Here is a 25,294-nt window from a genome sequence, read left to right as displayed (position 1 = left end):
CACTCTGTTCTCCTGTGTGTCCTGAATTTTGACATACTTATTTCATAAATCATAATTAATAAACTTTTGTTCTCAGAATTTGAACATTTCTTCTCTTTTATTTATATTTGTTTAATTAATGTTAATTTTTACAGTGTCATTTTATTTTAACCATATCCTCTTTGCTGCTTGGGCCCTCAGTATTATAACTGCTTGATAGTTTAAGCAGTTTTAACATTGAGCAGGATGGTCTCCAGACTCCAAAGCATTTGGAAAGGTCCAACACTGCTGCTGCGTGATGAGGCCTGACATGCATGGATGGGTTTGAGGTCAGGTATAAAGATCAATGTATCATCTGATACACTTCCAGAACACTGTTTTAAAGCAGCATTGTATGTTTGTGAACACTCTAACCTGCATCTCAAAACAGCAGCAAAGTGGCTACACACTGATCAAATAGAATGAAACACAGCTGGGTAATACTGGCACAGAAGCCCATGCGCTGCAATTATTTTGTGAATGATTCTCTTTTGTTTAATGAAGGTCACATTATAGAAAAAGATTTTATTTTGAAATGATGAAAGCAAGGATATGTAAAAAATTAACAACTTTTCTCCCAGCCTACACTGGTCCTCAGAAGACTACAATGGACTCTGACTTATTCTCTGATTAAAAAATAAAGAATAGAAGAATAGAATAAAAAATACTTTATTCATCCCAAGCTGGGGAATTTCACTATTGCAGCAGCAAAAATATTATTTTATAATATATAAAATATACCTATAATTGTAAAAATTAAACAGTATAAACATTATTTACAGCAAGATAAAAAATAAACATCATTATGATTTATTTCACAACACGTTTTGTTCTTTTCATTGTCCTGGCTGTCTGTCTGAAAAATAATTTCATAAAAAGATGTTTATCGAAACTCGGTGAATGAGTGGGCGTGGCTGGTGTGACTGACAGGTCTATCCTCCAATCACTGACGGGCTCTTTGACCCTGGCCTGAGCTCACAATGGAAGCCGGAAGTACACAGAAGTAACACCGGGCGATGGAGACCTTGCTGCAAAAGTTATGATCCACGCCGTTTTCCAGGTTAACCTTTAATAAAAAATACTAATTAGTCTGCGAACAAAGACCATCACCAGATGATATTTCGAGCAGGAAACCAGCGCATTCATTTTAACGGGCGGATTTAGCATCAACAGCGGAGCATAAGCTGGAATTGTTTGTTTTTTGGCGGCTGGCTGTCACGGTCTAAATGTCCTTAATTTGGAGGAACTGCTGATGGCTTTAAAAGCGAAGGACCAGTTGCTTCAACTATTTCATCCAACAGGACGAGATGACAGACTGTTTTCAAGTTGTCAAAAGGTAGGTTTTTAAATGCTAAATGGCTGCTGTGCTAGCTAGCTATCATGGGTTAAGTTCTGTTTGTAGTCTGTATTTGAAGGTATCTGTAAGAGTGGAAATCAGCATATATACAGAGAAGAACACTGAGCAGCTCTTCTTACCTGCTCTATTCACACATATGCACACAGACTTTATACAAGGCAGCTGGCAGAATAAAAACCAGTGATGTCCAGTATGACTGAATCAGACATTTGTCTTTTCTCTCTCTCTCTCTATTCATCATGCACATCTTAAACCCTGATTTCATGACTTCAGTTCATATAGCGGCAGAAAACTTTACTTTACTATTCAACCTCTAATCTCAGACTGCTGTGTTTATAGGTGCTTCATCAGGATCAATCCAGAAAGAGGCTCAAAGACTGGTCAGGGTACTGCTGTCTCCAAGAGGACAGGGAAAGTGGTCCAGAAGAAGTCTGCCACCATCAGTCCTCATGTCTCCTCTGTCTTCTGATGAAGCGGAGTGGAGTTTCATAGGTCAGTGAGAGCTCTCTATCCAGACACTTTACATCACTGCTACCATGGATATTTTTTCTGTCAATCATATTGTTATTCTCCTGATATATTCCATTCAGAAATAGAAGTATGTGATGTAGAATACTGCAGACAAACTGTCCATATCTGTCTCTCACACAGACATGGACACTTCTTCTGTATATCTATAAAGTACTTTCCATACAACACATCTTGTAACACAAAGTTCTTTCTAGGAAAACAACAAAGAAACAAAAACATTTAAATGAGTGTGTCTAATTAGATAATGTCTAATTACACTACACTACATCTCTTCACTGGCTCAAGCAGAGAGAGTTTGTTTGGGGAAAAATTGGTGCTTAACTCTATGAGTAAGCTTATATTTAATCAGTCTTATAGTATCATCAGATGAAATCTGGTTTTGAACCTGAAACTAATTTTCATAAAGGTAAAAATATAAAGCAGCTCAACATTATATTCAAAAACATCCTTCAATCAGGTAAATCTGAATCACCACAGGCTTTAATAACATCTGACACAGTAAATATCAGTTATTTGTGTGCAGCAGCTTTCTCCTTAATGCTGCTTTCACACACAAATGAGGCACATGTCTGTTCAGGAACAAAGAATATAGCTCAAAGTTCTAATCACTTCCATAGACACAGGTGTATAAAATTTTACCTTCACTAAATATTCCACACTCAACTCACAGTGGTATTATAACAAAGTGGAAGTGAGTACGGATGACAGCAACACAAAGTGGTAGGCCATGCAAAATGAGCAGTTGCTGAGGCAGTCAATCGCTACCGACCTCCAAACTTCAGGCGGCCTTCAGGTTAGCTCAAGAACACTGTGTAGAGAGCTTTATGGAATGTGTTTCTATGGCTGAGCAGCTGCATCCAAGCCCAACATCACCAAGTGTACTGGACTAGAGCAGTGGAGACGCTTTCTTTGGAGTGCCAAATCATGCTTCTCCATCTGGCAATCTGATGGATGAGTGGATTAAGTTCATATATGTGTAATAGTGTAATGAGCGAATACTTTGGACAATGTAGTGTTCAAGTAGCAGTAGTCATTGTGGAGTAGTCATTCGAGATGGAAAGACACTACTACACTACTACTAGCACACAGGAGGCTCTGGAGATGATCATGCACTCTGAGTGCAAGGATAATGAAAAAAATGTTCATTCAGCACTAACAAAAATCCCCCAGCACCTGTTTGACCAGACAGAGTCAGAAATGTCTCTTCCCAGCCCACCATGTCTGAGTCTCACCCACCAACTCCTCAGTTACAGTTTTTATCTATTTGCTAAAACGTTTGTGATGATTTCATAGTCTGTGTTTCATAAACTAATTGGCCAATAATTTTCCAGTTAGTTTTTTCTTATAAATGAATGTTATTGTTCCTTTTGCAAAGTTTTCAATTGTTTTCTTTCTATATTGTTAAATTATAAAACACAATATAAAGTAACAAAGTATAATTTTTATTTGTTGTTAGTATAATCAGACATAGAGTAAATGTGGTGTCAGATTTGAACAGTCAATTTAAAAACAATAAATCAGCACATCAAAGACATCAGACTGTCCTGGATAGTTTGTCACAGCTCTTTATCTGATCAATACTTATACAGTATTTATCATATATATATGTTATCATTGTGATCAATATTATGAAATGCAAAAAACAATATCAAATCAATAATCAAAAAGAGATGGTTATTTTCTGTTTGTGTTGGACTTTTTCTCTACTTTCAAAGATGGCGACTGTCTGCTGAGTCTGTATGTGGAGAATTCTTCCTGTTATAAATGTGATGAACAGTAACAAGCTGTTAAACCCTCACAGCTCCTTTACATAACTACACACGTGTTCTGTCATTAGTCTATGACATTGCACAGCTCAGCAGTGTCTCCAGAACGAAACGGTTCAAGTCCAGCATAGAGTCTCTCTGTGAATGTGGTCTGCACTCTGTGGAGGAGAGTTGTGGTTTCAGTGATGCTGTAGAAGGACAGAAATCCTGCTCTGTGATCCAGGTACACTCCTACTCTGGAGGAAGGAGGACCTGAGACCTTAGTGCGTCTCTTGTTGTGATAAAATGCATAACTGTCTGCGAAACAATATAATGACCAGGATTTATCATTCAATCCAAACCCCTCTGCTCTGCTGATATTCTTGTATGCGACTGATATACCAACTCCTCTTCTTCCTCTCCACTCCACCTCCCAGTAGCAGCGTCCAGTCAGACTCTGTCTGCTCAGGACCTGAGACCACCCAGTGAATCTCTCTAGATGATTTGGAGGAGATTGTTTGTTCTTCAGTAATGTTACTTTCCTGTTCCCTTCAGATAATAACAGCTTTGCGTGTGCTGTGTTTGGATCCAGGGTGAGTTCACATGAATACTTTGAAAATCCAGCTCTGGTCTTTGGCTCTGGTTCTGACAGTAAAACATCCACTTCAGTCAGTGAGATATTTGTCCACGTCTCACTCAGAATGTCCTGTAGTTTGTCTCTGAGCTCTGACACGGCTGCTGTCACGTCCTCAAAGGACCTCAGAGGATGGATGTTGATGCTGGATGAGTGTGTAGACTCACTGAGTGCTGACAGTGAGTGGTAGTTGTGTAGAAAGTGGTTGTGGTCCTCTGTGTGTGAGAGCTGCTCCAGCTCGGCGTTTTTCCTCTTCATCTCAGTGATCCTCTGCTCCAGCTTCTCCTGACACTCTTTGACTCGACTTACTTCAGTTTCCTGCTGGGATCTGACCCGCTGCTTCACATCAGAGCTTCTTTTCTGGAAGAGACAGATCAGCTCAGTGAAGATCTTCTCACTGTCCTCCACTGTTTTATCAGCAGAGAGAGTGAGGGCCTCCACCTGCTGTTGGAGCAGCTTCACATCTTTCTCTGCGTCCTGGATTCCCTGCTGGAGTTGTAGTCTCGTCACCTGGAGCTCCTTCTGCTTCTCAGCCCTTTCTGCTGCAGCTGAGACTGTTTCATGGCCTTTATGTTCCTCCATTGTGCAAAGATGACAGACAGACTGCTGATCAGTGCGACAGAAGATCTTCATCACCTCACCATGACGAGAGCAGATGTTCTCCTGGAGGTTCTTGGAGGGCTCCACCAACTTGTGTTTCTTGAACGTAGCTGCATCATAGTGAGGTTGGAGGTGTTTCTCACAGTAAGAGGCCAAACACTGCATGCAGGATTTCAAGGCTTTCAGCTTCCTGTCAGTGCAGACATCACAGGCCACATCTTCAGGTCCAGCATAGCAGTGATCAGCAGGAGCAGCTTGGAGTCCAGTCTTCTTCAGATCCTCCACTAACTCTGCTAACAGGATCTGTTTCACCAGGACAGGCCTCGGTGTGAAAGTGCTCCTGCACTGAGGGCAGCTGTGGATTCCCTTCCTGTCCTCTTCATCATCCCAGAAGCTTTTAATACAGTTCATGCAGTAGCTGTGTCCGCAGGGAACAGTCACTGGATCTTTCAGGAGATCCAGACAGATGGAACAGGAGAACCTCAGTGAATCCTGCTGATTTCTTCGCTGCGCCATTTCAGCTCTCGACAAGTCTGAACGAGGCCGGTTCTGGGCAGGGGCGTGAGGCGGCAGCGCCCCCTCAAATAAATGTCTTGCCCCCTCAAATCAAACTTTTAGAAGCTGAGAAAGCACATGTCAATATACTCACAAAGTTAGTATATTACGAGTTGACAAAATTATCAGCGATAGCGGAAAAATCCGACAAGAAGGGGCACTTCTGGTTAGCGTTCCCCGTCCGTCCGCTGTGTGTATTCACAGACTGCGGCGCGCACACACCCTGAGCCCTGAGTAAACGTCCAATCAGCGTCCGTATGCAAATGAGTCACCGCGTAGCCTTACGGTGTAGCGTCAGGTTTCAGTGGTTACGGAGAGGGAAGACTAGGAGAAGCTGCACTCACGCTTCTTGGGGTGAATACTCCGTGCCGAAACGAAATTTTTTTGTTATTCTTGCCACCTCGGGAGCGAGGAGAAAGTTCTTTGTTCTCGTGGAGCATGCTCCCAGCGTTACAACAAGCACAGAGACGTGTCCATGTCCGCTGAATGTGACAGACTGGAGACAAATGACCGCTGTCTGCCAGAGACATACGTAAAACCCCGCCCCAGACTGCAGTTCTACACTGTTCATATCATCACAGCAGTTTCTACAAAGTCAACTGACTTAATTTCCGCTCCAGCTTTCAGCAGGACACAGTTGTTTTATGAAAGTTTTTGCAAAGCGAAATAGGAGACTGTGGTTGTAAAGTGGACAGGAGTAGAGTGCTTTAAAAAATACAAATAACACAAACAAACAATAAAAAAAGAGTAAACATAAAATGATCTATGGCCTATCTGCTGCTTTATATATTTTAGTTTAACTTAGCTTTTGTTTTATTCATAAGACTACCTTTTAGTTTTGTAAACTTAAACTTGCTTGTTTCCTTCAAAATAAGGTGACAGCTTTTTAAATTAATCTGTTTAGCCATTGTCAGTGAAGTCTGTATAACTTACAGTATACTTAGTGGCACATCTCCACCTGAAAGGACACACTATGAATTTACAATAATATAAACGCAGTGAGATAATATAACTTGCACTGTAGTTAGCCACTAAAAATAATTAGCTTTTCCAGCTCAAGCAGGCAAATCATTTTCACTGAGCTCAATTATTGTTCAATGAAACAAGTTTTTTTTTTCTCAGAGAAACCGCACATCCTCCCTCCACACACTCACATGTAACTACAGAATCAGATGATGTGTGGGAATGATGTAACCTTTGAACACAGGTTTGTTGTTGAGCTGTTTATTCTTCAGAATTCATCGTTTCCGCTGCAGAGAACAACAAAGAGAAGTATACTGATGATCTGGAGAAAGGGACAGCCGTACATATGGGTGATAAACATACAGATGTGGACAGAGAGACAAACACAGGCCTCTGTTAGCTGAAGGGCAAGGAACTTACACTGATTAACACACTAGCACATGCACGCAGAGGTGGACTCACATCATTATGATTCCAAGAAAAGTGGCAGGCCTACACTGTTAAAAAACAACCCACAATGTAGACCCAGAAAGGGACTGAAAGGATAATTAAAACAGATTCTTTAAAACACATTATACAGGATAACATTCTCTCATCTGCAACAAGCCTCTGGTGATGAATTAAATGTATGTATACATCACAATGGAAATCCATCTTTCATTTGACTGCCCCCAAGTGGCCAATAAAAGGTCTGCATGTTCAGGTTTAGGTGGAATCTTATCAGAATCTGATAAATGAAAGAATCTGGTAAAAGTGGCAGAAAAGGGAAATAAATGCGCCCTTTTTACAAACATGTCATCAAGATAAGGTACGACCTCTGCAGCCACACTCAGGCTTTTACTGACACTTTATTAGAACTGGACAAGTTGATTGCAGAGTACTACAGTTTATAGTTATGCACTAGCTTTTCCATCAGTCTTCTTCTAATCAGTATAGCTCCGTAAATCATCCTCATTAACAGCCAGTCACGCCTCCTTCAATCTAATGACTTACTTGCTACAGTATGTGACTGTATGATGAACAAATGTCTCTCTCTCTCTCCTCCTGATCACTCCCCTATGTCCTTCTACTCTCAGAAGACAAGGACCTTTTTGTACAAAAGGGAAATCATAGGACTCACATGCTTTGGAAGAGAGACAGTGAGTGACCAGAGCGGAAGATAGGGTTGTTCAGAGGAGAGGATCAAGGCGGAGGAGCGGGTTCCAGTTGTTTTGAGCTGGACAAGGAACTTGTACTACAGAGAAATAGACAGAACAGGACATCACAAACATGGAGAATGGCAAAACAGAGACAGAGGACAAGCTGGACGGCATGTCAGAAGGTAAAATAAAAAAAGAAAAGGCTTCCACTGAATGTTTGTTTAGTCTCTAAAATATGAGAAAGTATAAAAACTACCATAAAAATGAATGTACCAGAGATCAAAAGCACAGGGATACTTTTTAGAGATGTTTCATCAGGCCTTCATCTCCATAGGATTATATATATATAATAGGAAAATATATTGACATCCTTAAAACCAATAGATAACATACATTTATTTGTTAATACACTGACATTGTACATTCATACTGGTACATTCATGTCATGCTCTTTACTATGTAAAGGTTTTTATACAGTAGTATGTTCTTTAGATACAACTCAGGGATTTAAATGCTGTCTAGGTTTTTAGATATTTATTATATATTTCTATTTCATATTTCAATTATTTCTTCTATGTGTCTGTAACAAACAAGAATTTGATTCCCTCAGGGATAAATAAAGTCATTTCTGATTCTGATTCTAATAACTTGTAGAGTGTAGAGTATTTTAAAGTAGATGTAATTTAGTTAACACACAGCTGGTACATAGAGATCAGCCTGTTGGTATTGTTAGCATTGTTAGCTTGCTAAACAGAGAAGATAGAGAAATAGTGACATCATATTATGTTTACATGGTGAGAAACTTTTTTTTCATAGTTTTCATTCTGTGGTGTGAAAGAAGAATGAAAAATTGGATCTTTTATCAGATAAAACCTCACCATCAGAGGGACTCCTGGGTTCAGCTTACATTTGAAAGTTTTATTGTGTGAATGTCATATTCATGCACTGTTGCACACAACAGTAATGTGGCCAAATGATCCAAAATATTCAAAACGCAGTTCTTACTTTGGGTAATTAGATGGAAATTTCATGTTGATTCAAAGCATGCAATCCATTAAAAGGGCACTGATTTAACAGAGTATGAACCCTTTCACACACTATTGTTTTTACTGGAGTATACAAAGGGTCATATTTGTCACCACATACAGTAGAAACCGTAATAATCACCATGTGCCTCTTTCTGTCTGGAAGTCAGAGGTCCCTCTGGGACAGCAGTTTAACGAGGCATCTTGATGCCTGTAACAGTTGGAGCAAAATGCACAAATCTCTGTCGCCAGAGGAAATTTGACACACACCCTGTGTTCCTGCAGACAGAAAGAGGGACTCCGTTGTTTGGAACATTATCATTTTCCTTTGGCTCTTTTTTGTACTTAGGAAGTGTTACGCAGTAGACTCTGGCTGTCACATTACGCATGATAATATATGTTAGTAAATGCGTGTTTCAGATGACCCTCTACAGTTTTGAAAGGCAGCCTCAATGTGTGACATTTACTCAACAGACAGACTCATTGTGCTTTTATACAACCAGTTAACTGTGCATTATAAGTACAAATCATAATTCTGAATATGCTGATGCAGCATTTTGTAATGAATGGAGAAACTCTCGGTTTTAAGTCATGACATGAAAGGACTTTAAAATGAGGCTGGATCGCATGTGTAGCTGGACAGGACCTGCCTTTAGAGAGTTTAACGTGTAGTGCTTTCACATGACTGCTGAAATCTTTTACTGTGCTAACCTCTCCGTCTCAGGCCTAAAACACATATTATGAGCTCTGCTTTGATAAAAATCTGACACATTAATGGTACCTATGCATTGGATTAAAGACTAGATTGAGATATCTCTTTGTCTGATCTACGTAATCCCTTCAATTAACTTACATTTCATGTTAGACTTGACACAGGACACAGGAGAGAATTTAAATCTGTGCTATGATTTATGGTGTTTTTTAAGATTATGATGTTGGAATTGGGAGATTTATTGGCCATGTTTATTCCAGTGAGTTAAAAAATTGATGTTTTTTGCTTGTTAAATTTACACACAAAACACATTTACCTCAGACAAAGAACAGTATTATTAGCAAATACTATGCATTTATCAAAAAAAGCAGATAACATGAGGAGAGCTGAAGCATCTGATGTTCTGGAGTCTTATCCATGTCATTTTACATATTTGGAAGAATTTGCAATGCTATTATGAGAAGATGCATGTTTCAAACAGTTTTGCTCCAATGATTTCAGTGTTTGTAGCAACAGCTATCACAAAAACCACAAACGGTCATGACAGTTCCGAATGACCTAGCTGGCGGTGTGTGTGTGTGACGTAATCTGGTCATGGGGATGGTCAACAGACAGAGGTGGAGGAGTAGATGGAGCATACAACTGACTTTTTGTGTCCAATATGGGACCTTTTTATTTAAGTGCTAACAAAGTCACTGACTTTGCCCTTTACTGTATTATTCAGTGTAAGAATATTTCATCCATCCATACCTGACCTGTATTATTCATTGTTAATTTTTTCTATATTTTTTGATTTCTAGAAACAGAAGAAAATGTGGAAGAAGCCAACATGGAGATTGCTCAGGTAATCAAGATAATAATTCCTGTTAATTACTTCCTCCAGGAGCAAACATCCACATATTTCTACAGGGAAACCCTGATGTTTAATATCTTTATGTCTGCTGCTGGTACATCACTGTGCTACTACAAACTTGCCTCAAGCAGTCTCAATAACATTTGCTTTTCATTTTTTCATGGTAAAAACGCGTGGAAAAATCTCAAGGAAACCTTCAGGTCATAAGTCAGAAAAGGGTCAAAGGTCAGTGTAGTCATGCCAGAGTGCTGTCTCTTCTTGACATTCTTGGATTGAAGTTACATCGGTTTTATACTAACACCTTTCAACCAGAAATGTTAAGTTCTAAATTTAAAGTCATAGTTGTCGGTGCTCACTCAAGCTTGAGAGCAACATGAGAGAAGAAAAGTCTCAGTGTCTGTGTTCTTATCATTTTGCAGGAGCTGTGAAAATGCGAAGTGAGTGAAGCTTCCGCTCTCTCTGTATGAGGTCTCATGACATTTGATCAAGATTGCATAGTTACTCACGGAAGAGCAGATCCAATATATGAGACTAATGTTGAGGCATGAGCCTCTGTGGGTTAAAGCAACATTTTACTGGACAAGAGCTCAGAAAACCATTCAACATAATTAAAAAAAAAAAATGTTTTTTTTTTAAAATGAGTTTTGAGTATGTCTTTCACTGAGGCTGCTAAAGCTTGCTTTCAATGTCGTGTTATGTGCTGATTAACTGAAACATTTCAGCATGCAGATGACTAATATAGACCAATGTAAAGAAATAACTAAACATGTCTTAACTAAGCCTGCAATCGGTGTAAGTAAATAATGAGATCTAGGACTTTTCCTGGTGTTCGAATGCTCAGCATCTCTGTCAACTATAGTAAGGCTGAAAAAGAGCAGCAGGCAAACAGGACAGACTCTCTATTGAGTCTTCTGCCTGATGCTTTTCACATGACTGAGAAAAAGAGCAAGAGAGATGGAAAGATAGAGAGCGAGCTGCTCAGCCCATGTAATGTTCCCATGAGCTGATTTAGTTATCCCCACTAAATAAATTCAATCAGCTATGCATGAGAAAACTGAGAATAAAACTGCAGAAAAGAGGGAATTTTTAAGTTTTTAGTAAGTAGAGAAGAGACGCCTGTAAAGAAAGTCACGTCTTAAAAAGCACCAAAAAGTCAGAGAAGATCAAGCACATCAAAACCCAAATAGGCAAAAAATAAATAAATTAATAAAATAAAATAATCAAAGTATAAAATTAAGAAATTGTGCATTAAAATATTCCTTGTGATGCAGTTGCAGGGCCTGGTGGCTGAGCTGCGCGAAGGGCTCCAGGCCGCTCTGATGGAGCTGTGCGAGCTGCGCCAGAGGGACCACCGCCTGGAAGAGAAGCTGCAGGCCCATCAGACTGATGTGGATGATAAGATAATGGGCCTCAAGAACTCGCTCAACACTTTCAAGGTGCTGAAGACACTCGCCAGTAAAAACACACACACACACACACACAAACACAGTCTATTCTGAGTGAGGTGAAGAGGCCTCAGTAACATAATTTGGAGCATCTGACTGCAACTCTGTAGAAACTTTAAACTAATTTAATCTATTAGACAGGAAGCAAGGCCTGTGTAATGCATCTGCACACACACCAATAGCCCGACCAGCCAAACTGATTCTTATTCCGTTCTATACAAAATATTAGTCTGGTCTATGAATCCGATTCACCCAATCAGAGACTGATCCTTGTGGTGTAGGCAGAGCAACAACCAGAATAGTATCAACAAAAGGGTGTGCAGTGGTGTTCACGCCTAAAAATCCAAAGTGTTATTAACAATTCTGCAAATATTTTGAAGTGGCAAGTCATCAACCCTGCTACATTGCAGATTATTGATGGATCTGTTTGTGAATAGGAGGACTTCAGGAGGACCATTTTTGACAGTCAGAACTTTTACAGAGTGAATGGTATGGCAGGTCAGGCTGACACACCAACACATACATACTCCTAATATATTTATGGTGTGTGTGTATGTTCATAGTATATTTAATATAATTACTATCAGACTGGATTCTTAAAAAAGGCCCCTATCCTTTTCACCTTAGAATTTAGTGGTTGTTAGACTCACTTACGGTGGTCTTTATTTTTACACAGCTGATATTAAATAATATTTTTGAGTTCTTTTGGATAAGCAGTTGAACTAAAGTTGTTTCTTTCTTGCAGGAGGAGCTGAATGTGGCGTTGTTCCACATCAAAGACATGTCCAGCAGACAGAGAGAGGTGCAGAAGAGGATGGAACTACTGCAGTCTGAAAACATCATCTCGGTCCCACATAGGTAGGCTTAAACACATTATCCATTTTTTAATTTTTATTATTTTTATAAATAAACCTGCTTTTTAATCTTACACCATTATTTGTAGAGACACAGACTGTGTTGCATAACTCGTCAATTAAGTTGTTTTTGTCCAACAGCAGGAAGAGTTCCAGGGCTGATGTGCTAACAGCGTCGGGGGATGAACATATCTGTTCACCCAGCCAAACAGATCTCAGTGTTATTCAGCACTTTTTTTCCAGCCTGCAACACAGCGGGTCACCACAGAGGAGTAACACATCGACACAGAGTGAGTCTGGGTAGCTTGAGTGAGGATGAACCCTGTAGGAGCCATTTTGCTCATATTTGTGTGTGTGTGTGTGTGTCAGCCTCCACCTCTGAGCAGGAGGCTCAGCAGCAGAGATGTGGTCTCTCCAAATCTCCAGTGTGGGGAGAGAGGAATAGTAACAGAGATGAGACAGAGACTCCCAGCAGTCACACTGAAAACAGTAAGACTTACACTTGTTACTGCCACCAATGATACCATGGCTGCAACCATTTATCATCAGTACTCTTACCGCTTACTGCTGCTGATACTATATGCACATCCATGTATTTGTTACTTAATAATTGTGGACAACACTCACCTTCTAACACTAGTAAATGAATTGATTTTCCAAAAAAAAAAAAGAAAAGTGTTACCCTTGGTGCTTTGAAATACTTAGCAGGTGAGCTAATGTAGCTTCCAGTATATATCCAGGTGCAGTCCAGCCAATAGCCCATTTTAATGCCCCTGCTTTTTACTAGCGAGTAACGTGTTTAATCTTAGAGTACGTTGTGTGTGCAGATAAGAGACAGAGAGCAGCCCTGGAGCTGCTGGAGTCGGAGAGGGTTTACGTATCCCACCTGTCTCTGTTACTGAAGGCCAACATCTCCTTTAACGGATCAGAGGCTCTCACTCCCAAAGACAAACGGTAAGCCTGCAGACACAACAAAGACATGGAAAGACATTACTAAAAAGGTCAGACTGATACAAACCTATGGAGAGATCTGCTCTGCTCTAAACAGTGTGTAATTCAGGAGTGCTGCTTATCTAATTTGTGCTCTTACAGTGAGAGGAGAACAGGAAATAAATAAATCAAATAAAAGCTGCTCATAAACACCAGAGAGACAGAGAAGTTACTCTCGTTAATGTAATCACTGCTAAGCTTCAGCACACGTGTTCCCAATGGTGCGACCACTGAACTGGGTCAAACGGCGTTATAAATGACTCCATTTGTTTAAACCCCTTTAACCTGCTGCCAGATGTCCATTGCACAAAATGGCACCATAAATTGTCAAACGTACTACATGAAGGGATAAACATGGTCTGAAAAAGTAGTGATGTGTAAACAACAGGCTTTCAAAACCATACTGTGTATTTAAATCCTTCTCACACGTTGGTTTTCTCATGCTTTTTTTTTCATTTTTCTTTAATTCCATCTATCTTGACTCCATACAAAATAGGAAAATATTCTCAATAACTGACCTCATCTCTCTTCTTCTCCTGTCTTTAGTCCATTTCCCAGCAGTCTGAGGTTTCTGATCCAGCAGCACCTGGAACTCCTCCATACTCTGCAGGAACGTGTGCTCAAGTGCCAGTGGCAAGGCATCATGGGAGATGTATTCATGAGGCTCACCAGCAAAGAGGTAAACACAGAATCAGAAAAACGTGTAGGAACTACAGTGCATTTTATGTCAAATGTCATTAACCCTACACGAGTCTGGGTTGTTGCTCCATCTGCTCTTTACAGTAGGGGACAGACATTTGCTACCCGATGTTCTGGAGGACTGTGTGTTTGTGGAATTATGTCTCTGATAAGTGTCCAACACCATGGTGTTATAAATAATCTGACACCAACAGAAAAGGTCTTTATTTTCTCGTGGGCCTCATGAGGGAGGTCTTTTGCTGTCATTACAAACTTTGTTCATTGTCATTGCTGTAGTTTAGGGTTTGTTGGTTGTCATGGACCCTGACTGACCTGCGGCGCAAGCAGTCACCCGCCTTGCCTGCTGGCAAGCCGTGGTTCGGCTTGCCTGTAAATCAAAATCCTTTCTACAGTTCAATACCCAGTGCTGTTTAATCTGGAGGGTCAAAGATTCAGACCCTCATACTGAGTCTGAATCACTGTGGCGGCAGTGTTTAAATGTCAAATTCCAGCGGAGCCATGTTGACAGCTGGAGCAGACAGAAACACTGATTCTTGTTACAACTGTGCGGAAGACTGATGGCAAAAAAGACACTGGAAAGATAGTATAATAGTATAGTACTATATATATTAGATATACCCTGTGTACAATGGAAAGACTTACATTATGTTTTTACAGTCTTAATATTTGGATTGAAAGTAATCCACCACTGAATGTTTTATTAAGGTGGTGTATAAACCCATCTGAAAGCCAGGATCAGACTCAAAACACTGAAGCTAATGAGTCTGTTTTATTAAAGCCAATGTGAGGCTGATTGTGTCTAAGTGAGAGGGAGGAACAGCAGTAATTGGAAAGAACATCTTGCAAATGAATGGCAGAACATTAAGAGACTTTATGAGTGGCGCAAGAAGGAAGAATTGCCTGTGGATGACTCTCTCTCTCTCCCTCCCTCCCTCCCTCTCTTCATCCATCCATATCCAGAGTGATTTCTTGGACTTCTATGTGTCCTACTTGAAGGAGCTTCCAGACTGTCTGGCAGTTGTCACCATGCTGGCCTCGAGCTCTGTGAAGTCCTCAGCCTTTGTGGAGGTAACACAGAATGAAACACAAATAAGGGAGAATATCAATATATATATATATATATATATATATATCAATACCATATTCTGCAGCTAATACCAAGAATGACTCAGACGCAGCTAAGTAACACCACGGTGCTTACACCTGTACTAACATGTTTCCTCCTTCTATCCTGATTGGTCCCTCTGTGCTGCTGTGTGCTCTGATTGGCTGTCAGAGTGACATAATGGGGGATGAATCCAAACCGTCCCTGCACACTCTGCTCCTTCAGCCGGTTCAGAGGATCCCTGAGTACCTGCTACTACTCCAGGTTGGATCAACACTGCTGTGAAAATGAGCAATAATAATCAGCATCTATTCTTTTCTCTATACATATGCAAATTCATCTGTGCATATATATTTATATGTGAATAAACAGGGACTGCTTAGACAGACAGATGCAGAGCACCCAGACTACTACCTGCTGCTGGTGTGCATCCAGCAGTTCAGGTCCTTCACAGCACAGTACCACCACCTCCTCCAGCACAACCAAGAGCTTCTGCTGCTCAACCGCAAGGAGGTGAAGAGGTCAGGAGTGAAAGCACTGCAGCTCACATTTAAACAAATCTGTCTCATAATTGAAATCTGTGCAAATAAGAAATGTGTTAACTGTGCAGGTCAACCATGAAACAGCTGTTAAAGACAGTGGAGAGTGGGATTCAAGCCAACATCAGCTCACCTTACACATGCAGCAGCACAATGATGTGAGTATCCACTTGCGTATATCTTTCCATCTATATTTTATTGTTTGATACATTTTTTTCAGTTTTTATTCGAGAAACTTCAAAAATATCCCTTGTGTTTATGTTATGCAGGGATCATGCCAACCAGGTGAAGCTAAGGAAGCAGTGTCTTCTGGAGCAGATCCAGTCTCACCGCTTCCAGGACTGGGATCGGGACCAAGAGCCTGAATCCCGTTGTTATGACTCAGAGTGGACCCCCCAGGTCCCATTCTTCAGCCCCGAACAGGACCCGCAGAACCACAAATCAGCAGGTCTGTGCATTATGTTTGATTACACACAGGATCTTGGGACCAGTGCTGCTTCAACAGAAAACCTTGTCACTTAAATGCATTTGGGACAATCACTCTAATCAACAGTTTTCTCTCAGGCCTTGGTAGTATCCGAGAGAGTGACATGTCTGAAAGGTCCATGTCATGCCAGCACCATCTACCCTCCAGACCTGCAGAATTCCGTCAGGTTCAGCCCGGCTCAGCTCTGGCTGATGCCCTTGGAGAGTTCCTCCTCCCTCCCGACCCCCCAGGGATGGAGAGCCTTTATGAAGAGGATGGAGGCTCCCTTCATGACGCATCCATGTTCGATCGCTGCTCATCTGCCTCTTCAGATTCCTCCATTGACATAGCCTTTGTGAAGTGCCCCAAAGCCCCCTCAGCGTCGCATCATGCAATAGCCACAAATGTTTCGACCGCACGAGATATCTTTGGTGGCGGCGGAAGCCAAGGGAGTAGTTACAATAAACTGCCCAGCCGGGGCTGCGTGTCTCCAGATGAAGCTGTGATGATGCGTCGCAATCAGCATCGCCCTCTTCAGGCCAGCCAGCGTAAGAGTAAGGTATGCTTGTTTACATGGAGAAATACTCACATCATTTTTACATATGTATCAAATCAACATGTACATCCTGTCTGCGATTTAGTCGCTGAACGGCCTCCAGATGGAGAACACAGTGAGCGGTCTGGATGGTGGACCTTTGTCAGACCCCCTCCAAAGGGTGGGAGTAGGCAGCCACGCCAAGCTAGAGCGCCAGGGCAGCAAGGGAAGCAAAGGAGGTTCCACCCCGTCCCGTAAGGTCCAGAGCCCCCGAGTGGACACTGACAAACACAGCCCAGATCTTCAGGGACTGCTCAACATGGTGGGTTTTTATCATATTCATCCCTTCAGTGTTGTCATGTTCACCCACTTTGTGCAAATGTAATATTGCGTTCAACCCCAACAGGACTCTGGGATCCAGTCATGGGGAGATGAGTCAAAGTGGAGGGGTGGGGCTGAGGAGAATAACCACACCCCCTTCAGTGAGAGGAGTCGCAAAGACAAAGGAGGCTTCAGGAGCTCCTTCAAGAAGCTCTTCAAGAAAAAGTAAGAATGATACCATGGAAATATGCACACGGATAGACTGATACCAAATCTGCTTTAACATTTTTTTTTTCCCTTCTCTCGTTTTTAGGACCGGCGATGAGAAGAAGGAGAAGGCAGGTGAGAAAACATCAGAAAACCAAAACAATGGTGAACAAGAGACACCAGGGAAGAATTTCAAACTGGTCCATGTGGAGTTAAACCGTGGCACCGCTGTATAAACACCACTGGCTGAACACATTAGCAGGCTTTTCTTACATACTAATAAGCTCCAGAGACTGTTTTTTTTTTACACCTGCTGTATTAATGCTGTATAGCGTTATCTGCCAAAGTTTTGTTCCAACCAAAAATGATACAGGTGGTACAGTTAATATGTCTGCCACATTACTGAGACAGGAGAATCAACTGAGGGTACTTTTATCTATATGCTGTAAATGACTGCTTTCAGTCTGCTTAAATTCTTAAGCAATAATAAGAATTATAAATATATATATACTCAGGAGAACAAATATTTAGCAATTAATATTTTGTGTATACATTTCTCTATATGTTTAAGCATTTTGTAAAACATGTTCTTTGATAATAACTTCATTATATTATATAAAAGGTGGCTCAGTTATACTGATCCGTGCTAACAGGTGAAACCAGTAAGTGTTATAAAATTATTTTATTCCTATCAGCGCCTTTTCATCATAAATGACCACAAAACAAACATGTCACTTCCTTCTTTTTAATGTGTTAACCAGTCATCTCATAAATCTGTTACACTTCTGAAACAAAATATAGGCAATTATACAGTATGTAAAACAAACCCATTTTATTTTACACTATGTACACTTAATAACGTATGCGTTGCATTATGAAAACAAAAGACAAAGGTAATGTAAAAGCGACAGAATAGATGTGACCTACTGTATTTTGTATTAAACAACAGAGAGGGTGGATTTTAAAACAGGCGGTCTCAGAATAATCATCTAAAAGCCAATTATGTATTGTTTTATATCATTCTGGTAAGCGAAGGATCCTAAAACACAACATACATTATTTGATTTAGGCCCACCTGTACTTGATTTATTTAAAAAAAAAAAAATCAGCAAAGTCCATAAAGGAGGGAGTATGAACATTATTATGTTTTATGACATTTTCCCAAAATTACATATTTTGAGTGTGGAGTCTGTGGAAAATGGGCAAAAGAGGTTAGGCCTCCCTGAATGCTGTTTGAAAACATGTCCACATTAAATGTGCAGCTATAGCTTAAGAATTTTTTGAGATCTCACATTTCAGAATAAACTTTGATCTGTGATATTTAAGTAACTTTTGTTCATTTACACACATTGACTGAGAGGACACACAGTTTAGAGAGAATGCTGTGGACAGGTGTCATTAGAGCCAGACATTTTTTGTGTTGTTTTTTTTTACTACAGCACGAGGTAGACTAATCTAAATATGGCCATAAGTACATTTCAGCAACATATTTTGGCATTCGGTTAAGAAATGTCGAACATGTTTTCTGATGAGCCCTAATAAATGTAAAGGAATACTTGATTTATTTTTCCTAAATGTCTAATGAAAGGTTTCTCGTGCAGGGCTGATGGCATTTATATGACCAAGGATCAACCAAAATCAATCCAATCTGATGTGAAGCATGATTAAATTGGCCTACAGATAAAATTAATCTGTTTTACAGTAATGGCCATTTTTTGGTTTAAAAACTCAGCCCTGTTACTAAGCCCACTCTGTATTAATGGCTGTTGGCAGGAAGCACGTGTATTAGCATGAACTTGGCTAAGATTGCTCATTGGGGCACTGATACATTTTGTAGGCAATTTAAAGCAATATAAATGCATGTTATTGTGTGGATGTCAAGACACCATAACCAAATTTCACTGTACACAAGGGTAATAACAAATCAGAACTAAATACTGGTACATTCCTTTCCATAATGTCTCTTAATTACTGCTGACAGGGAGGCAGATGTAATGTTAACCACAAGATGGCAGCAGTAACAGGATTTATGACCTTCAATGGTAGTAACCTAATAACCACTCATTTGTATTTAGTGTTGCTTGGTGATCTGAGGAAGTCCCTTGTGTGCTTTGTTTGTTTTCTCATTATGTGGTCTCATGTACTTTAGTTTACACCTCTACATATGTAAAGGACGTGACAGCTCTGGAAGATTTCAGCATTAGGTTCAGCTAAACTAGTGTCAAAGTCCTCAGAAGCAACGTCTAGTGTCACAGTTTGTAAAGACTGGTAGTGTACTGCCACACCTTAGACTCTCCTAGACACCACACAGTGCGCATCTACATGCATGTAGTGTGATCTCTCGTGCAGATGTTGGTCTTTAAGAGTCACAGCGGTAAAGGCTGCTGATGAAAACCCCCATATATAGTGCAATGATCAACATGCAAGCTTAGACTTACACAGAAAAAAAAACATGGTCTTAAAGATTAATATCACTAAGACACGGCAATGTAAGGGTTAATGTTATATCCTGCAGATTTTGAGAATCTGTATCCTGTGTGTCTCTCTTGAGTATCAGATTAGAGTTCTATAGCTAATATTAAACAGGGTGTCACGTCAGCTGTGAAATACTCATCAATTCAACACATTGTTGGGGTCAAAAAATTTAATTGTAATGCCTAAATGGGTTAACCTGTTAGTGTTTTTTTTGGTGTAAATCCAGCTTTTTTCTTTTTATATAGCTTGATATTTTTTTCCCCAATCAGCCTTAACCAGAAACATGACTGTCACTTAAAGACCAAATCTGTACATATTCTAGGTCTACACCCACATTCACACACACTCACTGTGCATACATACAAGGTCATATATTATAATGACATCACATTTGTTTATGAAATACATTTTTCTCTGTGCAAACGTTTAACACCAGTGGTTGAATAAAAAAAAATTAAAAAACACAAAGAACAAAAAAGATTTCTGATTAAATCAGCATTAAAAAATTAAATGGATGATGTCGAAACAGGAGAAACGAATGTAAATAAACAGAACGCTGCTGCCCTGATGAGTTGCTATGACAGGTGCAAACAAGCAGGAAGCTATGATGCTGCATGCAGAATGAAAATGACCATTCAGTGTTGCTTCCTGTGTTCGCTCAGTTCCATCCTGAGCCATACACCATTAAGAGAGTAATATCCGATTACTAAAGCTGTTCACCTGAGGAGACTGCAGGGTTTTCTAGACCCTCGTCACATGATCAAGGAGAGAGAATGCATTGTCCCATCACTCCTCCACGCCTCTCTCTTTTTTGTCTCCACAGCTGTACAGAGCAACTATACACACGCCTATCTACATGACCAGTCCTTTTTAGTGTTTGTCAAAAAAATACTACATTTATATTTACAACAATTAAATAGAGGTCAATTAAGCACTTGTGTGTTGTGGTGAGGGGTACTGGACTTTGATGCTAGCGAAAGTGGCGAAGCTTTTTTTTTTTTATCCTTTTAAAAAAACACAACAAATAAAACAGAAGAGCCATCCTGGTTGATAAAGTTACATCATGCCACAATAAATAAAGGGACAGTCTAAAATAAAAAGGGAAGGAGGGGGAGGAAAGACAGAGGAGGACGAGGCAGTGGAAGAGGAAGGGCGATGAAGGAGAGAAGGTAGAACTTCTGTGCAAGATGGCCCCTCTGTGAAGCTTTAGCGCAAGTAGCAGTAGTATAGTAGTGTTGTAGTCATATTTGCGTGCTGGATGGTGTTTTCCCATTGTGCAGTATACAGGGGAAGGTGGTATCAGGAAAAAGGAAAAGCTATCTCAAACAAACCTGGCCTCAGCCCAGCAGTTCAAATCCCCAAAACCCTGCTGCTCTAACACAATACGCTTTACTGATACACACATATAACACTGCGGTGCTTTTAAAAATGGCTACAACTGGGAATACACACCTGCAACTCATGAGCTGCTCATCCCTCAGTCACAGTGCCAGCAGGCCGGATGAAGAGGTGAAGGCTAGGTGGGTTAAAGATCTACCAGTTGCTTCCTCCCTTGTCTGCAATAGTGATGAGAATTGTTTTTTTTGTGTGTGTGTTTGTGTATGTGAGTGTAGCTCAGTAGCTGTTTTCATGGCCTGCCAGGATGTAGAGGTTGCTGTGGGCTGTGGGGTTGTCCGTAGGCCTGCTCTCCAGCACCACCACCCTGAAACACAAACACACATGGCCATAAACACACACACATCGATACATCAAGTTTAGTTTCAAGGGCAACTGTTGACCTTTATATCCCAAACAAGAGAACAGCCCGGCATGATGTTCTAACAAAATAGTGAAAACATGTTAGAATCCAGGTCAAGAATCAAGTAAACACCCAGAATTTATTGTAACCATATGTGCAAGAGCCAGTAACCCACACAGGATATGGTCTGAGTCTAAAAAGCCATGTTATCTGGAAAAAGACACTGAGAGAGGACTGTGTGTACTCTGTTTACCCAAAGGGGAAGTGTGAAAAAGCTGTTAAGAGGCTCACACATTCACACATCATAACTCAAAGGGTCTTAGCTTCTCAGTAATGTGGCAACAGATACCAAAATCATCGTCTTGTATTTTTCAAACTGAGTGAAGTTGCAGTAAATGACATCTAAGACGTGTCAACTTCTACATTTATAGAAACTGATTATGTCCTCAAATGATTTTGGTATCCAATATCCACGTCTCAAGAGCCCCGACAAAAAGAGTTTCAAAAACCATTTGTGGCCAGTGAGCAGTGAGTGTACCTGGGCAGAGTGAGGCCTCTGTCCTCAGCCTCTGGATCTCTATGGTCAGTTAGTGACGAGACATCAGAGAAGACGTTAACAGAGAACTAAGCGTGTGTTTGTCCGTGTGATTTAGGTATGATATATAAAGGAAGTGTCTGTGTTTCTTACCTGTCTGATCCCAGTAGTCTGAAGATACGTGTGTTGTCAGAGATCTCCTGTGTGATCTGATGGGTGAAAGTCACACAATATGTAGGGTAGCATGATAAGATACTGACATCTTGACAGACATCTTTGATTTTAGGAGCCATCCTTAACATGTACTGTAATTACAGAAAAGACAGAAGCCATGTATCACGCTTACCTCATTGGTCTTGAAACTCCGTCCCTGCATGCCATGCCTCCAGAAGGCCAGTACACTGTCTTGGAGACAAACTGCAAAAAAATAATTATTGCTTGTTTGTCGATTACTAATTCACTAGAAGAAAATGATATATGTAGCTCTGAGTGACACTGTGCAATAATTTTAAATATTTGGCTCCTCTCTTTCCATTTACCTATGGATTCAATCTGGAAGTTGAAGGTTAGCTCAGCTGACAACTTTCTGCTGGATTTCAACCTGCCCTGGAGGTTCACAATCTTTATACATCCTGCAGAACGAAGAAAGAGACAGGAATTCAATGAGTAAAGTCTCATGTTTTAAAATGATCAATGTTAAAAAGTGGAGAAGTAGAAATGATTATAAATGTTCAGTTACTCACTGTCGAGGCAGACGAGGATGGTGTCTCTCTCTAGCTGCGTGACATGGATCACACATGTCTGTGGAGTGTCTGCATAGAGGAAGAAGAGGAATATTTTGGTCTCAATGATGTACACATCAACTTTAAGCTGTAGCACCACTCTCACAGTTCTTACCTGCTTCCGTGAACCAGGAGGAGGTAGAGTTTGGGTTGACGGTGCCGAATCGGACCACCTGGTTGAGCTCGGTTCCTTTACTGACTGCCACACAGATCAGGGGATACATTTGCTCCGGAACCACCAGCATCTCAAAGACTTCCAACGGACATGGCAACGGGAAGTCGATGGTCTGTGTTGAGTAGATGAAGAGAAGGTAGGAACAAAAGTGAAGCACTAACTGTGCTTGTGTAGAATTCTGTGATAAAATGAGCTAAAAAGAAGCACAGAGATACAAAGGTGGAGGCAAACTGACCTTGATGAGCATGAACTTCTGCATGGACTCCACCCATTCCAGCAGCATGACACTGGACTGAAAGGCTCCACACAAGTACTTATGGCCTGTGTACGGGTTACGAACTGCACAAAAACAAGATAAAATAATTCAAATAAAAACATTTTCTTTTTACACCTCTGTTAACATGTTTCTAAAGATTATTTTAAAGCACAAAGTATATGAAGTCCTCTGCTATAGTAACTCACCTACGCAGCACTTTTGGCACCCTTTAGTGTCTGGAATTTTGTTGGACACAGCAAACTTCCTGTAACCAAAAGACATGTTACCTCTTAAAAACGCTTTTTATTTTATTGTTGATATTACCTAATTAAATATGGATTTCATACCTGAATATTTTAGGTTTTAAGTTATTGAAAATCTTGAAACATTGGCTCAGGTGAGTTACAAGGAAATAAGACTCTGTAAATAATTGACTTTGACTTTACCTGGGAATCATCTTATCAGGCAGCTTGTGTGTGGGAATGGCTACTGGTAACTTCTGTAACTGTCGGGCCTGTTCAAACAGACCACTTAGACTATGGGAGTACAGCTGCGAGGCTTTTCCTGGAATGGGACCACACAGAACAAAATATATATAAAAATAAATCATTCAAGTGTTTATTATCAAGGGTAATTTTAGGTTAAAAAGAGAACACCCTTATCTATTAGTAAACAATTCCATTACACAGATACAGGTCATTGTGACTCACCGGATATGGAAAGAAGACAGCTGTTCATGACATATAACCAGGTACACCGCCGAGGGAACAGCTGCATACAAACGCAGAGATTACATTTGCAGCAACTAGTACACTTTCTTTTTCTTACGAAGATTATTGCTTTTATTTATAAATGTAACTTTTCGAGTCTTACCTGTTCCATTGTTGTCTCATGCAGCTCATTGAGGTTTAATGTGTAGATTCCCTCTTCAGCTCCGAATATCAAATACTGGTCTGAAACACAACATTAATTATTTTATGAGGTCCCAACAAAACTCCCAAACCCTCAGAGACACAGTGTTGTGACTCAGGATGACATCACCATGCAGTTTTAACTACGCTTTTGTTTTCCTGTTACCTCTGGTGTCAGGGTTGATCCATGAAGTGGCACAGTGGATCTTCAGAGGACAGCCATTGAACACTTTGGAGAAACATGCACCCATCTGGAAAAACACAAAAGATCATCTTTGTTCAACTGTAGTTGTTTTTGCAAAGTAATACAAAAATTAAAACAACACATAAATGAAGACAGAAAAAAGAAAATTCTACTTACATGGACTTTAGGTGTAGGTGGAAGACCATTACTGATCGGCTTCTGGGGCAACAACACACACATATTAACTAAACAATATTAGAAAATAACCTACAATGCTATAATGTAAAAAAAAATGAACATCTGACTTGGAGCATTGCATTTCTTTTTTTCCATTTATCAAATTTAAAGACTTGAAAAACTATCTAATGTAGACTGAGGACTCCATGGTGCACTGTTGTCTTCTTACCGGAGTATCCTTTTTGTCTTTCCGTGTGGGGACACTAGGGGGCATGGTGGACTGTCTCTCTGCTGGACTGTCCCTCTCGCCATTATGGGGAGAGTTAAGCCCATTACCTTCAATGACACAGACACCATGCGATGAATGCAAGCTGCACAGAAACACGATGCCTGTGCATCTGACACAGATACAGACACAGCCCAATAACACTATTCGTAAAAAATGCTGCTTATAATTTCTAAATAATATCATTTTCTAAAGACAGTAAAGAGTTAAAGTAATGAAAAAAAACTACTGGGCGCAGAGAGGGAGAGGAGGGCGGGAAGGAGCAGGCTAGCAGGAAGAATACAGAGGATCAAATGTTGTCATGAACGTAGGTGGGTTTGAACACTCCACACACCATCAGTTAGACAGTGGTGAACTATGACTGGGAGGTTTGTCCCTTTTATCGCACAGACACACAAGTAATCACTGAATCTAGACCTACTCTGGTAATAAAGTTTACGTTGGCTTTCACACTGAATGGAAAAAGTGCAAAATCAGAGAAG

General features: G+C 40.4%; 3 protein-coding genes across 16 annotated transcripts in view; 1 reads left to right on the top strand and 2 right to left on the bottom strand.

Annotated features, from left to right (window-relative positions):
- Positions 1–3,327: 3,327 nt before the first annotated feature.
- On the bottom strand, positions 3,328–5,679 carry LOC114447693 (tripartite motif-containing protein 16-like). Its single transcript, XM_028424086.1, has one exon. It carries the CDS (start codon positions 5,399–5,401, stop codon positions 3,740–3,742), a length of 1,662 nt encoding a protein of 553 aa, XP_028279887.1. The 5' UTR covers positions 5,402–5,679; the 3' UTR covers positions 3,328–3,739.
- Positions 5,680–7,571: 1,892 nt separating this feature from the next.
- arhgef33 (Rho guanine nucleotide exchange factor (GEF) 33) lies at positions 7,572–18,618 on the top strand. Of its 2 annotated transcripts, XM_028424303.1 has the most exons (17): positions 7,572–7,724; positions 10,080–10,123; positions 11,404–11,568; positions 12,323–12,435; positions 12,573–12,721; positions 12,801–12,920; positions 13,259–13,385; positions 13,968–14,100; positions 15,081–15,188; positions 15,397–15,489; positions 15,598–15,746; positions 15,836–15,922; positions 16,034–16,212; positions 16,329–16,789; positions 16,872–17,087; positions 17,172–17,311; positions 17,400–18,618. In XM_028424303.1, exons 1-17 carry the CDS (start codon positions 7,673–7,675, stop codon positions 17,527–17,529), a joined length of 2,466 nt encoding a protein of 821 aa, XP_028280104.1. In that variant the 5' UTR covers positions 7,572–7,672; the 3' UTR covers positions 17,530–18,618. The 2 variants fall into 2 exon arrangements, 1 of the variants encoding a protein (XP_028280104.1); XR_003671865.1 differs by lacking the exon at positions 17,400–18,618 and having other exon boundaries at positions 16,329–16,784; positions 17,172–17,308.
- An 86-nt stretch (positions 18,619–18,704) lies between these two features.
- The window catches only part of LOC114447816 (mitogen-activated protein kinase kinase kinase kinase 3-like), a 29,335-nt gene continuing 22,745 nt past the window's right edge, over positions 18,705–25,294 (bottom strand). For 7 of the 13 annotated variants that reach the window (XM_028424289.1, XM_028424297.1, XM_028424294.1 and 4 more), the window contains 15 exons: positions 24,756–24,862; positions 24,527–24,568; positions 24,332–24,416; positions 24,128–24,207; positions 23,965–24,025; positions 23,701–23,818; positions 23,461–23,519; positions 23,234–23,337; positions 22,939–23,110; positions 22,785–22,853; positions 22,581–22,673; positions 22,388–22,458; positions 22,195–22,250; positions 22,045–22,083; positions 18,705–21,470 (listed from right to left, as the gene is read on the bottom strand). In XM_028424289.1, the coding sequence (XP_028280090.1) occupies positions 21,383–21,470; positions 22,045–22,083; positions 22,195–22,250; positions 22,388–22,458; positions 22,581–22,673; positions 22,785–22,853; positions 22,939–23,110; positions 23,234–23,337; positions 23,461–23,519; positions 23,701–23,818; positions 23,965–24,025; positions 24,128–24,207; positions 24,332–24,416; positions 24,527–24,568; positions 24,756–24,862 (1,244 nt within the window). In that variant the 3' untranslated portion in view covers positions 18,705–21,382. The remainder of the gene's footprint in view (positions 21,471–22,044; positions 22,084–22,194; positions 22,251–22,387; positions 22,459–22,580; positions 22,674–22,784; positions 22,854–22,938; positions 23,111–23,233; positions 23,338–23,460; positions 23,520–23,700; positions 23,819–23,964; positions 24,026–24,127; positions 24,208–24,331; positions 24,417–24,526; positions 24,569–24,755; positions 24,863–25,294) is intronic. The other 6 variants (XM_028424300.1, XM_028424301.1, XM_028424302.1 and 3 more) reach the window with 2 other exon arrangements.

This window comes from Parambassis ranga, chromosome 15 (assembly GCF_900634625.1).
Source record: "Parambassis ranga chromosome 15, fParRan2.1, whole genome shotgun sequence".
Taxonomy (NCBI): Eukaryota; Metazoa; Chordata; class Actinopteri; family Ambassidae; genus Parambassis; species Parambassis ranga.
Note: the sequence above shows the minus strand (reverse complement) of the source record. Positions and strands in the feature narration are given on the sequence as shown.